This window comes from Rattus norvegicus, chromosome 16 (assembly GCF_021556685.1).
Source record: "Rattus norvegicus strain SHRSP/BbbUtx chromosome 16, alternate assembly SHRSP_T2T, whole genome shotgun sequence".
Lineage (NCBI taxonomy): Eukaryota > Metazoa > Chordata > Mammalia > Rodentia > Muridae > Rattus > Rattus norvegicus.
The window spans coordinates 92,758,890-92,773,372 of record NC_141549.1 but is presented as its reverse complement, the minus strand read 5'-3'; the positions used below and the strand labels follow the sequence as shown (position 1 = coordinate 92,773,372).

General features: G+C 40.5%; 1 protein-coding gene across 2 annotated transcripts in view; it reads right to left on the bottom strand.

Moving 5' to 3' along the window:
• Positions 1 to 2,290, bottom strand: part of Shcbp1 (SHC binding and spindle associated 1) — a 38,049-nt gene extending 35,759 nt beyond the window's left edge. For both annotated transcript variants that reach the window (NM_001399215.1, XM_087588872.1), the window contains 1 exon segment: positions 2,162 to 2,290. In NM_001399215.1, the coding sequence (NP_001386144.1) occupies positions 2,162 to 2,264 (103 nt within the window). In that variant the 5' untranslated portion in view covers positions 2,265 to 2,290.
• Between the last annotated feature and the right edge of the window lie 12,193 nt (positions 2,291 to 14,483).

The window sequence follows — 14,483 nt, the reverse complement described above, 5'->3', positions numbered from 1 at the left end:
GCTTGCTCAGACTCTTTTCTTAGAGAACCTAGGACCACAAGCTCAGGGATAGCACCATCCATGATTAATTAGGTTGTATCCTCCCCATCAATTATTAATTAAGAAAATGTTCTACAGCCTGATAAGATTTTATGAAGGCATTTTCTCAATATAGGTTCAGACCTTTCAGATACCTCTAGCTGTGTACAGATGACATAAAATTAGCCAATACAGTAACCATCACCCCAGAAGATAGTCAATGTCTTAGTTAGGGTCTTACTGCTGGGAACAGACACCATGACCAAGGCAAGTCTTATAAAGACAACATTTAATTGTGGCTGGCTTGCATGTTTAGAAGTTCAGTCCATTATCATCAAGGTAGGAACATGGCAGCATCCAGGTAGGCCTGGTGCAGGAGGAACTGAGAGTTTGAAGGCTGTTAACAGAATACTGACTTCTAGGCAGCTAGGATGAGGGTCTTAAAGCCCAAGCCTATTCCACCTATTCCAACAAGGCCACACCTTCTAATAGTGCCACTCCCTGGCTGATTATACAAACCATCATATCCAAATTCTACGTTCCAATGTAGAAGCAGCTTCATTAGGTTTTTTAAAAAATAGTAACAGAATAAAATAAATCATAAACCAAGACATTCTTCAAATAGATTGGTGGAGATATAAAAGGAGAGTTACAGTCAGGTAGATAACTCTCAGCTGCTGGCAGCCTTCTTAGTTCTTTGATTGGTAGAAACTAGGGTTTATTAAGTTAATGCATTCCAAATGCTTTTCAGCTGTATTTGTCTTTTAAATTAAAATTAAATTAAAAATTTCACAAGAAACAAAGTAGAAAAATAAACTCATCTACGGTAGACATTCATGTTAATATTTACATATTAAGAAATGGCTACAAGGGGGTTGGGGATTTAGCTCAGTGGTAGAGCGCTTGCCTAGGAAGCGCAAGGCCCTGGGTTCGGTCCCCAGCTCCGAAAAAAAGAACAAAAAAAAAAAAAAAAAAAAAAAAAAAGAAATGACTACAAGAAAGCTCTACTTTTCATGCTGTTCATTAAGTCTCCTTTGACAAACACGTCCCCGGTTTCCCTATCCTTTGGGAAACCATCAAGTAAACTCTGTTTCTCTAAGTTCAGTGTTTTACTGTGACTGTTGTTTTGTTTTGTTTTTATGGAGACAGAGTTTCGTGTAGCCCAGATTGGTCTCCAACTTACTAGGTAACCAAGGATGGCCCTTTATTCCCATTGCTCCTGCTCCTACCACTCAATGCACCATCACTCCTGACTTGTAAATGCAACTTTTAATATTTCATATATGACAGTATACAAGTTTAGCCTTATAGCCACTTTAAAACTGACTTGACTCCTCATATTATAACATTTTCACATCAGAAAAACTGGCTGTTTTCTAAGGCAGTAAACTGTATATATGAAACTTTTGGTTGCAGAATTAAGTCACACCTGTGATTTCTCACTTCAACCGAACTCTCTTCGTTACACATTATAACTGAATGTGTTCATATAAACTAGCTTTTATAAAAATCACTAGGGTCAGATGTGGTGGCTCATGCCTTTAACCCCGGTACAGGTGGAACTCTGAATGGGAGGGAGGCTGGCCTGGTCTACATAGTGAGTTTCAGATCAGCCAGGTCTATGTATAGCTCCTGACTCAAAACAAAAAAGGAACTGGGGATGTAGCTCAGTGGTAGAGAGCTTTCCTAGCATACGTAAGGACACAGTTTGGCAAATAAAAATTAAAAATGGAATCCCCATGACAAGGTACAAAGAACCTGAGGGTTAGAAAATCTGGGCTATTTCTATTTCTGGATTCTATTCGAACTCAGCTCTGCTGTTATCTGTCCTCGGTGTTTAGGATCAGAGTTCAAGGTTGTTTTTAAAAAGGAGAAGTGTAGCACATGATCCCTTAGATGAAGGGGGGGGGGCAAACAAATTTGGCTCAGCAAATAGATGAATGCAAAGCTCCCTGTGTCCCTTCCATTTGGGGAATGTCCGCCCAGACCCAGCCCCTTCTCTCGGGAAGTTGAGTCAAAGGACGGAGGGTGAGACTGGGGCCAAGCCCGGCGCACCACTCCCCAAGCAGGGACCGCGTCCTAAGGCTGGCCAGGCCCGGCGGCAACCACCGCACAGCCCTCCGGCGCGGGCTGAGGTGCTCACCTTCCTTCCAGGACGCCGGTTCCTCCTCCGCCGCCAACTCAGGTCTCGGTGGAACCATAGCGTCAGGTTCCAGAACTACACCCGCCTGCAAATCATCAGCCATTTCGAATTTACGCGGGCGGCTGTCACAAACCGGAACGCGATGACGACATGGCCAGCGTCCGCACTCGGATCGAGGAGCCTCGTCGGCTTTCAGCAACTGCTCTGACAGTGCGTTAGCGCCACCTACGGGATCGGCGGACTCTTCTGGACCAAGTTCTTCACAATCTTGTTTAGCCAAAGAGAAGCAAGTTGAATGTTGATATAATTTGGAATTATTTCTCAAAAATCATCAAGGAGAACTTGGATGTTGAGCATAGTAGAAAAGATAATGAAAGCGAAAGGATTAAGATATGCCATATTGATTGACTCTATTTTCTGTTTGCTTAAAGAGTTATTAGACTAGATGGCCTTGGCAACACCTTTAAAATTTCCAGGGCCTTGGCCATCATCCAGAGGTATTAACCGAAGTAATTGGCAAGTTATGTCTAAAATAACTATTTTCTGCTAGCAATGCTTCAAGTTTACTCTAACACTCATTTTACTTTGGTGTACCTTAGTGGGTTTTGCCTTTAAAACTATATAATCCTGAGCTTTGTCACCAGTGACTTTTTAGAGGCTCAAGTCTGATTTTCAATAAAAGGGACTTAAAAGTCTTAATTGGCCTCATTAGTATGGTTGTCAATTACAATGGATAATTACAAAAAGTAAAAAAAAAAAGACATAAAAACAAAAACATGTATGTGTTTCAGCCACTGCTAGTGAGTGCTATTGCCATGAAAAAAAATTCCCTTCATGACTCAGGAGCTGGCTACAGGATGAAATAGTACTATAATGTTGGCATTAGCAGCTCTGTCACTGTCACCAACAAGAACCAGACACTGGGTAGTTTCAAGTAATGTTATATTTAGATGGGCTGTGGTGGCGCATGCCTTTAATTCGAGTACTCTAGAGGCAGAGGCAGAGACAGAGACAGGAGGTAGGTCTCTAGGAGTTCCAGGCCAGATCGCTCTACAAATCAAATTCCAGTCCAGTTAGGGTGACATGGTAAAAAATGGTCTCAAAATGTTATATTTAGTATGGTAATTGATTAGCTTTTAATAAATTAAACTGTAACTGTAACAGTATTTACTATGCAAAATACTGCCAGCAACTTTTACTTGCAATATCTTATTTAAACTTCAAAAATCATTCTATGGAGCTGGAAAAATGTTTCAGCTGATGCGATATTCTCTAGGCAAGCATAAGGACATGTTTGGTCCCCAAACCCACATAAAAAACTAGATATGGTAGTAATTATTTATACTCCCAATGCTGGAAGGATGGTTTGGAGACAGGACCACCCTGGATCTTACTGACCAGCAAGTCTATACAAATTGGCAAATTTCAGGTTCAGTGAGAGATCTTAGCTCAAAAAATAAGGTGGAATAGAAAATAGAAAATAGAAAAAGATAGACCTAAACCTCTGTCGTCTACAAGTATGTCCTCACACTCAAATGAACATGCATGTACCACAGACACATAAATATTTGTAAATTATACATAAATATTTTATAAGTCTTCTTGAATTAGTCTTGTTATCCCCCAGTAATCTGCCCCTTGCTATGTACTCAACCAACTGTAATTTTTTTTTTTTATTAACTTGAGTATTTCTTATATACATTTCGAGTGTTATTCCCTTTCCCGGTTTCCGGGCAAACATCCCCCTCCCCCCTCCCCTTCCTTATGGGTGTTCCCCTCCCAACCCTCCCACCATTGCCGCCCTTCCCCCATAGACTAGTTCACTGGGGGTTCAGTCTTAGCAGGACCCAGGGCTTCCCCTTCCACTGGTGCTCTTACTAGGATATTCATTGCTACCTATGGGGTCAGAGTCCAGGGTCAGTCCATGTATAGTCTTTAGGTAGTGGCTTAGTCCCTGGAAGCTCTGGTTGCTTGGCATTGTTGTACTTTTGGGGTCTCGAGCCCCTTTAAGCTCTTCCAGTTCTTTCTCTGATTCCTTCAATAGGGGACCTATTCTCGGTTCAGTGGTTTGCTGCTGGCATTCGCCTCTGTATTTGCTGTATTCTGGCTGTGTCTCTCAGGAGCGATCTACATCCGGCTCCTGTCGGTCTGCACTTCTTTGCTTCATCCATCTAGTCCAATTGGGTGGCTGTATATGTATGGGCCAAATGTGGGACAGGCTCTGAATGGGTGTTCCTTCAGTCTCTGTTTTAATCTTTGCCTCTCCCTTCCCTGCCAAGGGTATTCTTTTTCCTCATTTAAAGAAGGAGTGAAGCATTCACATTTTGATCATCCGTCTTGAGTTTCGTTTGTTCAAGGGATCTAGGGTAATTCAAGCATTTGGGCTAATAGCCACTTATCAATGAGTGCATACCATGTATGTCTTTCTGTGATTGGGTTAGTTCACTCAGGATGATATTTTCCAGTTCCAACCATTTGCCTACGAATTTCATAAACTCGTTGTTTTTGATAGCTGAGTAGTATTCCATTGTGTAGATGTACCACATTTTCTGTATCCATTCCTCTGTTGAAGGGCATCTGGGTTCTTTCCATTTTCTGGCTATTATAAATAAGGCTGCGATGAACATAGTGGAGCACGTGTCTCTTTTATATGTTGAGGCATCTTTTGGGTATATGCCCAAGAGAGGTATAGCTGGATCCTCAGGCAGTTCAATGTCCAATTTTCTGAGGAACCTCCAGACTGATTTCCAGAATGGTTTTACCAGTCTGCAATCCCACCAACAATGGAGGAGTGTTCCTCTTTCTCCACAACCTCGCCAGCATCTGCTGTCACCTGAGTTTTTGATCTTAGCCAATCGCACTGGTGTGAGGTGAAATCTCAGGGTTGTTTTGATTTGCATTTCCCTTATGACTAAAGATGTTGAACATTTCTTTAGGTGTTTCTCAGCCATTCGGCATTCCTCAGCTGTGAATTCTTTGTTTAGCTCTGAACCCCATTTTTTAATAGGGTTATTTGTTTCCCTGCGGTCTAACTTCTTGAGTTCTTTGTATATTTTGGATATAAGGCCTCTATCAGTTGTAGGGTTGGTAAAGATCTTTTCCCAATCTGTTGGTTGCCGTTTTGTCCTAACCACAGTGTCCTTTGCCTTACAGAAGCTTTGCAGTTTTATGAGATCCCATTTGTCAATTCTTGATCTTAGAGCATAAGCCATTGGTGTTTTGTTCAGGAAATTTTTTCCAGTGCCCATGTGTTCCAGATGCTTCCCTAGTTTTTCTTCTATTAGTTTGAGTGTGTCTGGTTTGATGTGGAGGTCCTTGATCCACTTCGACTTAAGCTTTGTACAGGGTGATAAGCATGGATCGATCTGCATTCTTCTACATGTTGCCCTCCAGTTGAACCAGCACCATTTGCTGAAAATGCTATCTTTTTTCCATTGGATGGTTTTGGCTCCTTTGTCAAAAATCAAGTGACCATAGGTGTGTGGGTTCATTTCTGGGTCTTCAATTCTATTCCATTGGTCTATCTGTCTGTCTCTGTACCAATACCATGCAGTTTTTATCACTATTGCTCTGTAATACTGCTTGAGTTCAGGGATAGTGATTCCCCCTGAAGTCCTTTTATTGTTGAGGATAGCTTTAGCTATCCTGGGTTTTTTGTTATTCCAGATGAATTTGCAAATTGTTCTGTCTAACTCTTTGAAGAATTGGATTGGTATTTTGATGGGGATTGCATTGAATCTGTAGATTGCTTTTGGTAAAATGGCCATTTTTACTATATTAATCCTGCCAATCCATGAGCATGGGAGATCTTTCCATCTTCTGAGGTCTTCTTCAATTTCTTTCTTCAGTGACTTGAAGTTCTTATTGTACAGATCTTTTACTTGCTTGGTTAAAGTCACACCGAGGTACTTTATATTATTTGGGTCTATTATGAAGGGTGTCGTTTCCCTAATTTCTTTCTCGGCTTGTTTCTCTTTTGTATAGAGGAAGGCAACTGATTTATTTGAGTTAATTTTATACCCAGCCACTTTGCTGAAGTTGTTTATCAGCTTTAGTAGTTCTCTGGTGGAACTTTTGGGATCACTTAAATATACTATCATGTCATCTGCAAATAGTGATATTTTGACCTCTTCTTTTCCGATCTGTATCCCTTTGATCTCCTTTTGTTGTCTGATTGCTCTGGCTAGAACTTCAAGAACTATATTGAATAAGTAGGGAGAGAGTGGGCAGCCTTGTCTAGTCCCTGATTTTAGTGGGATTGCTTCAAGTTTCTCTCCATTTAGTTTAATGTTAGCAACTGGTTTGCTGTATATGGCTTTTACTATGTTTAGGTATGGGCCTTGAATTCCTATTCTTTCCAGGACTTTTATCATGAAGGGGTGTTGAATTTTGTCAAATGCTTTCTCAGCATCTAATGAAATGATCATGTGGTTCTGTTCTTTCAGTTTGTTTATATAATGGATCACGTTGATGGTTTTCCGTATATTAAACCATCCCTGCATGCCTGGGATGAAGCCTACTTGATCATGGTGGATGATTGTTTTGATGTGCTCTTGAATTCGGTTTGCCAGAATTTTATTGAGTATTTTTGCGTCGATATTCATAAGGGAAATTGGTCTGAAGTTCTCTTTCTTTGTTGTGTCTTTGTGTGGTTTAGGTATAAGAGTAATTGTAGATTCGTAGAAGGAATTCGGTAGGGCTCCATCTGTTTCAATTTTGTGGAATAGTTTGGATAATATTGGTATGAGGTCTTCTATGAAGGTTTGATAGAATTCTGCACTAAACCCGTCTGGACCTGGGCTCTTTTTGGTTGGGAGACCTTTAATGACTGCTTCTATTTCCATAGGAGTTATGGGGTTGTTTAACTGGTTTATCTGTTCCTGATTTAACTTTGATACCTGGTATCTGTCTAGGAAATAGTCCATTTCCTGAAGATTTTCAAATTTTGTTGAATATAGGTTTTTATAGTAAGATCTGATGATTTTTTGAATTTCCTCTGAATCTGTAGTTATGTCTCCCTTTTCATTTCTGATTTTGTTAATTTGGACGCACTCTCTGTGTCCTCTCGTTAGTCTGGCTAAGGGTTTATCTATCTTGTTGATTTTCTCAAAGAACCAACTTTTGGTCCTGTTGATTCTTTCTATGGTCCTTTTTGTTTCTACTTGGTTGATTTCAGCTCTGAGTTTGATTATTTCCTGCCTTCTACTCCTCCTGGGTGTATTTGCTTCTTTTTGTTCTAGAGCTTTTAGGTGTGCTGTCAAGCTGCTGACATATGCTCTTTCCTGTTTCTTTCTGCAGGCACTCAGCGCTATGAGTTTTCCTCTTAGCACAGCTTTCATTGTGTCCCATAAGTTTGAGTATGTTGTATCTTCATTTTCATTAAATTCTAATAAGTTTTTAATTTCTTTCTTTATTTCTTCCTTGACCAGGTTATCATTGAGTAGAGCATTGTTCAATTTCCACGTATATGTGGGCATTCTTCCCTTATTGTTATTGAAGACCAGTTTTAGGCCGTGGTGGTCCGATAGCACGCATGGGATTATTTCTATCTTTCTGTACCTGTTGAGGCCCGTTTTTTGACCAATTATATGGTCAATTTTGGAGAAAGTACCATGAGGAGCTGAGAAGAAGGTATATCCTTTTGCTTTAGGATAGAATGTTCTATAAATATCCGTTAAGTCCATTTGGCTCATGACTTCTCTTAGTCTGTCGACATCACTGTTTAATTTCTGTTTCCATGATCTGTCCATTGATGAGAGTGGGGTGTTGAAATCTCCCACTATTATTGTGTGAGGTGCAATGTGTGTTTTGAGCTTTAGTAAGGTTTCTTTTACGTATGTAGGTGCCCTTGTATTTGGGGCATAGATATTTAGGATTGAGAGTTCATCTTGGTGGATTTTTCCTTTGATGAATATGAAGTGTCCTTCCTTATCTTTTTTGATGACTTTTAGTTGGAAATTGATTTTATTTGATATTAGAATGGCTACTCCAGCTTGCTTCTTCTGACCATTTGCTTGGAAAGTTGTTTTCCAGCCTTTCACTCTGAGGTAGTGTCTGTCTTTGTCTCTGAGGTGTGTTTCCTGTAGGCAGCAGAATGCAGGGTCCTCGTTGCGTATCCAGTTTGTTAATCTATGTCTTTTTATTGGGGAGTTGAGGCCATTGATATTGAGAGATATTAAGGAATAGTGATTATTGTTTCCCTTTATATTCATATTTGGATGTGAGGTTATGTTTGTGTGCTATCATTCTCTTTGTTTTGTTGCCAAGACGATTAGTTTCTTGCTTCTTCTAGGGTATAGCTTGCCTCCTTATGGTGGGCTTTACCATTTATTATCCTTTGTAGTGCTGGATTTGTAGAAAGATATTGTGTAAATTTGGTTTTGTCATGGAATATCTTGGTTTCTCCATCAATGTTAATTGAGAGTTTTGCTGGATACAGTAACCTGGGCTGGCATTTGTGTTCTCTTAGGGTCTGTATGACATCAGTCCAGGATTTTCTGGCCTTCATAGTTTCTGGCGAGAAGTCTGGTGTGATTCTGATAGGTCTCCCTTTATATGTTACTTGACCTTTTTCCCTTACTGCTTTTAATATTCTTTCTTTATTTTGTGCGTTTGGTGTTTTGACAATTATGTGACGGGAGGTGTTTCTTTTCTGGTCCAATCTATTTGGAGTTCTGTAGGCTTCTTGTATGCCTATGGGTATCTCTTTTTTTAGGTTAGGGAAGTTTTCTTCTATGATTTTGTTGAAGATATTTACTGGTCCTTTGAGCTGGGAGTCTTCACTCTCTTCTATACCTATTATCCTTAGGTTTGATCTTCTCATTGAGTCCTGGATTTCCTGTATGTTTTGGACCAGTAGCTTTTTCCGCTTTACATTATCTTTGACAGTTGAGTCAATGATTTCTATGGAATCTTCCGCTCCTGAGATTCTCTCTTCCATCTCTTGTATTCTGTTGGTGAAGCTTGTATCTACAGCTCCTTGTCTCTTCTTTTGGTTTTCTATATCCAGGGTTGTTTCCATGTGTTCTTTCTTGATTGCTTCTATTTCCATTTTTAATTCCGTCATCTGTTTGATTGTGTTTTCCTGGAATTCTTTCAGGGATTTTTGCCATTCCTCTCTGTAGGCCTCTACTTGTTTATTAATGATTTCCTGTGTTTCCCTAAGTGTGTTCATGTCTTTCTTGAAGTCCTCCAGCATCATGATCAAATATGATTTTGAAACTAGATCTTGCTTTTCTGGTGTGTTTGGATATTCCATGTTTGTTTTGGCGGGAGAATTGGGCTCCGATGATGGCATGCAGTCTTGGTTTCTGTTGCTTGGGTTCCTGCGCTTGCCTCTCGCCATCAGATTATCTCTAGTGTTACTTTGTTCTGCTATTTCTGACAGTGGCTAGACTGACCTATAAGCCTGTGTGTCAGGAGTGCTGTAGACCTGTTTTCCTCTCTTTCAGTCAGTTATGGGGACAGTGTGTTCTGCTTTCAGGCGTGTAGTTTTTCCTCTCTACAGGTCTTCAGCTGTTCTTGTGGGCCTGTGTCTTGAGTTCACCAGGCAGCTTTCTTGCAGCAGAAAATTTGGTCTTACCTGTGGTCCCGAGGCTCAGGTTCGCTCGTGGGTTGCTGCCCAGGGGCTCTCTGCAGCGGCAGCAACCAGGAAGACCTGTGCCGCCCCTTCCGGGAGCTTCAGTGCACCGGGGTTCCAGATGGTCTTTGGCTTTTTCCTCTGGCGTCCGAGATGTGTGTGCAGGGAGCAGTCTCTTCTGGTTTCCCAGGCTTGTCTGCCTCTCTGAAGGTTTAGCTCTCCCTCCCACGGGATTTGGGTGCAGAGAACTGTTTATCCGGTCTGTTTCTTTCAGGTTCTGGTAGCGGTGTCTCAGGCGCAGAAGTCCTGCCGCTCCTGGGCCCTCCCCCACGGGAGCCCAGAGGCCTTATACAGTTTCCTCTTGGGCCAGGGATGTGGGCAGGGGTGAGCAGTGTTGGTGGTCTCTTCCGCTCTGCAGCCTCAGGAGTGCCCACCTGACCAGGCGGTTGGGTCTCTCTCTCACCGGGTCTCCTTGCTATGTACTCAAGAAGTCTGTTTTCTTAAAAAGAAAAAAAAGTTCCAATGAGATAAGAAGTAGCAGTACAGACTACTCACTTCACAATGAGGTGCAGAAGTCATGAAGAACTTGAGTACTTTCTCCAAGCTAACTCAGTAGCTTTTGCATGGAATCTTGCTCTGGTGGCTGCTGTTAGTCATCAAGTGGCTCCCAAGAGACAAAGTTTTTTTTGTTCAGCTCATTTTTCTTTCTAAATTGCCCTCTTCAGTGCCTTGCCACAAGTTTCTCAGTAGCACCTGAACTTCTTCCTCATCCTCGATGTCACTTCTTGAGTTATGTTGTATGGAAAAAATATTTTTTCATTAACAGAAGAAAAGAAAAGAATTGTCAGAATCAAGCCTTTAGTTTTCTGTAGACTAGTCCAATCCAATGTTGTGGGAAGCTGTGCTATTCCAAGGAGAGCTCAGCCTGGAAGAGTGGAAACATCAGTATCATCCCTTTGCTTCAACAGCCCACCTCCCAGCATAGTCTGCTCTGTACTGTATAATCTATTTAAATCTAAATTCTGATATTATTTTATTTCTTATAAAACCTCACAGTATTGTTTTTCTGAAAATTTCCAATGACAAATTCTCACTAGGTGTCCTAGAGTGGCCTGGAATTTGCTGTGTAGTCTAGACTGGCCCTGAACTCATAACCTTCCTGCTGGAATTACAGGTCTACATTACCACACTTAGCCTAGCTTGTCTTATTTTCAGAATAAACTTTTAGCCTTTTAATCACTCTTCTTCAGCTTCATCCTCTGATCTTTTCATACTTTCCATAGACAGATTTTTCTATCCTTGTTTTTAGATGTCTATAGATCTCAGTTCATGTACTTCAAACACTTTCTATATACAGTCCCTTATTTTCTGCACTTGGGCTCCTGTGTTTAGTAATAGAAAATCCACTAATTCAATTGTAGACAATTCTAGAAAGCTTCTATGACTCAGTTACTTACTTTTCTATTACTATGATAAAACACCATGATCAAGGAAACTGATAAAAGAAAGTGTATAATTTGGTTTATGGTTCAAGAAGATTAGAGTCTTTTATGAAGGAGGGAAGGCAAGGCAGCAAGAACAGCTGAAAGCTCACATCTGGAACCTCCTGTGTAAATCAGAGTGCTCTGGAGATGGTGGGAGGCTTTTGAAGCTTCAAAACCTCAAATATATGAGCCTATGGCAGTAATCTGTATTCAAGCCACCACATTCTATTCCCTGGCCCCCATAGGCTTCTAGCAATATTATGTTGCAAAAATGCATCTAGTTCAGTTTCCAAAGTCCCCACAGTTTATCACAGTTTCAGTTTAAAAGTCCAAAATGCAAATTCTCTTCTGAGCCTCATGGCAATCTCTTAACTGTAATCCCCTGTAAAATCAAAATATAAAAACAGATCATATACATTCAACATACAGTGGCAGAGACTATATATTGCCATTCAAAAGGGGATCACAGGGGACATAGTGAGGAAATGCTGGACCAACGTAAGACTGAAAACCAGCATGGAAATCTCAAAATTCTGCATCTCCGTATATGGTGTCAAAGTGTTTCTCATGTCAGAAAGGTTGTCAGATCCTTTGGAACTGAAGTTAATGATGTTTGTGAACGACCATGTGTGTTCTGAGAATCAAAATGTGTCCTTAGGAAGAGCAGCCAGTGCTCTTGACCATCACTCCATCTCTATATTACACGTTCTAACAGTTATCTTGCTTATTTATTTACTTGCTTATATGCCTCGCTCTACTCCTAAGATTAGGTTATTTGTGAACATACAGACTGCAGTACCTAGAGTCTTAGAGTATGGCTAGGGTGGTGTGGTTGCCTGGTGGGTAGTTTGCTTTGGAATGGGTGAACAAATGAAGAGATTTGCCACTCATCTGCTTGTTCACTGTGATGCCTGTTGCAAAATGTAGGGTCTGCGTGAGGATTATATAGAACTTTATTTATAATAAAACACAAAGGGTGTTTGTAACAGTGAATAGGCCTAAAGTGGGTAAATACAAATTTAATGTTGTTAACATTTACTCCCTACAGAAAGGATTCTTTCATAATTCTCATGCCATGGGTGTTGATTCTGGGGACTTCAGCATCTTTCCTCCTGAAATAAAGCATGAATCATGGCTATGAAGGAGTTTACCAAGAAAAGATGAACAAGGGGCAAAGCACCCAGCAGTGCACAGTACAACACCAATGCTTAGAATTAAGAATTCAGAAAAACTTAAGGAAGAGAAAATAGGTAGGTGGCAGAATCTAAGTCTTCACTTTATACATTATTCCAGTTGCGAGGACACAGCATTTGTGTATCTCATGTCTCATGCAATGTAGTTTGTTTATTTATTCATTGTAACTCATAAACATTCAAATAAGTCTTCTTCACTTTCCATCCACGACTAGACCTTTTTACTGTGTGTTCACAGCACCTTGTAACATGTTATTCTAGTTCTCAGAACAGAACATCCTAATCACTCTTAGCACGTACATTGGTATTTCACATAGTAAGTTCCCAGCATGATATGGCTCTTGGGCTAGTTCATCAGCCTTACTTTAAACCACAGCATACATTGTCTACAAAAAGTAATCATTCATGGAAAATACTTGCAATTTGAAATTTCAGATATGAAATTACGTATGTGATCTTCTCCTTTGTGAATGGTGGGAGCAGGTCTACCTGAGTGTGGAACTCCCAACCGTGACTTCAAAGTCATAGGCAGCTGGAGCTGGTGCAATATATATAGTTGTGTGTTGTTGAACATGTCCTGATTGTGTTGCTTTTGATTACTTAGTTCATGCTCCCATTTAGCACTTGTCTTTAGTTTCTGATGTGTGAGTTCCATTTACCTTCTGGTTGCCAACCTCTGCTATTTTCAGCAGTTCTCTTCAAACACTGGGACAAAAAGTAAGTTTGAAACTTCCCTTTATCAATTAGTGTAATGAATTTTTAAATTTGCCGTGGACTTTTGAATGTTTCTTATACTGGTACCAGAAAGATGAAAAAAAAAAGCCATACATGTCACTAACTTTTTATTTTCTATGTACCCATTGAAGATAAGAAAATAATAAATTGTATAGAAATGATACTCTTAGTTTTTTTTTTTTTATTTAAGGAAGGTTTATTTTCCCCAATAAGAAAGAAAGCCCAATAAAAACCGAAAGATTCTTTTTTGTTAAAGCAAACAAAACAAATATTAAATATGTGATGAAACCGTCATGGTCGTTAAATGGTAAAATACCCTTTTTACTTTCTTCCTCCCCATACCCGCCCCACACACACTCTGCCCCTCCCCTCCCCTCCCTGTCTCACCCCACTGGCTTTGATGGCTTTGAACTCTTGAACTCTTATGGTAGAAAATGATCTTGAATCTGGGATTCGACTCTAATTTTCTTTTTTTTTTAAATTTTTTATTATATATTTCTTTACTTACATTTCAAAGGTTATTCCCCTTCCCGGTTTCCTGTTCGTAAGCCCTCATTCCCTCCTCTCCCCATCCCCCATACAGGTATTCCACCTATACATCCCCCTTATTGCCCTCCCCCATATTCCCCTGCACTGGGGGTCCAACCTTGGCAAGACCAAGGGCTTCCCCTTCCACTGGTGCCCCAACAAGGCTATTCTCTGCTACGTATGCAGTTGGAGTCCAGGGTCAGTCCATGTATAGTCTTTCAGTAGTGGTTTAGTCCCTGGAAGCTCTGGTTGGTTGGCATTGTTGTACATATGGGGTTGCAAGCTCCTTCAACTCTTTCAATCCTTCCTCTAATTCCCCCCAAGGGGGTCCTATTCTCCATTCGGTGGTTTGCTGCTAGCATTGACCTCTGTATTGGACGTGCTCTGGATGTGTCTCTCAGGAGAGATCTATATCCATTCCCTTTCCGCATGCATTTTTTTTTTTTAGCTTCATCAATCTTATCTAGTTTTGGTTGAATATATATATCTCACATGTGTATCAGACTCTGAATGGCCATTCCTTGAGTCACTGCTTTAAACTTTGTTTCCATATCCCCTCCTATGGATATTTTTCCCCCTTTTAAGAAGGAGTGGGAGCATCTGCATTTTGGTCATTCTTCTTGAGCTTCCTGTGGTCTGTAGATGGCATCTTGGGCAATTTGAGCATTTTGCTAATATCCACTTATCAATGAGTGCATACCAAGTGTGTTTTTCTGTGATTGAGTAACCTCACTCAGGATATTTTCTATGAGTCATTCCATTTGCCTATGAATTTCTTGAAGTCACTGTTTTTGATAGCTGAG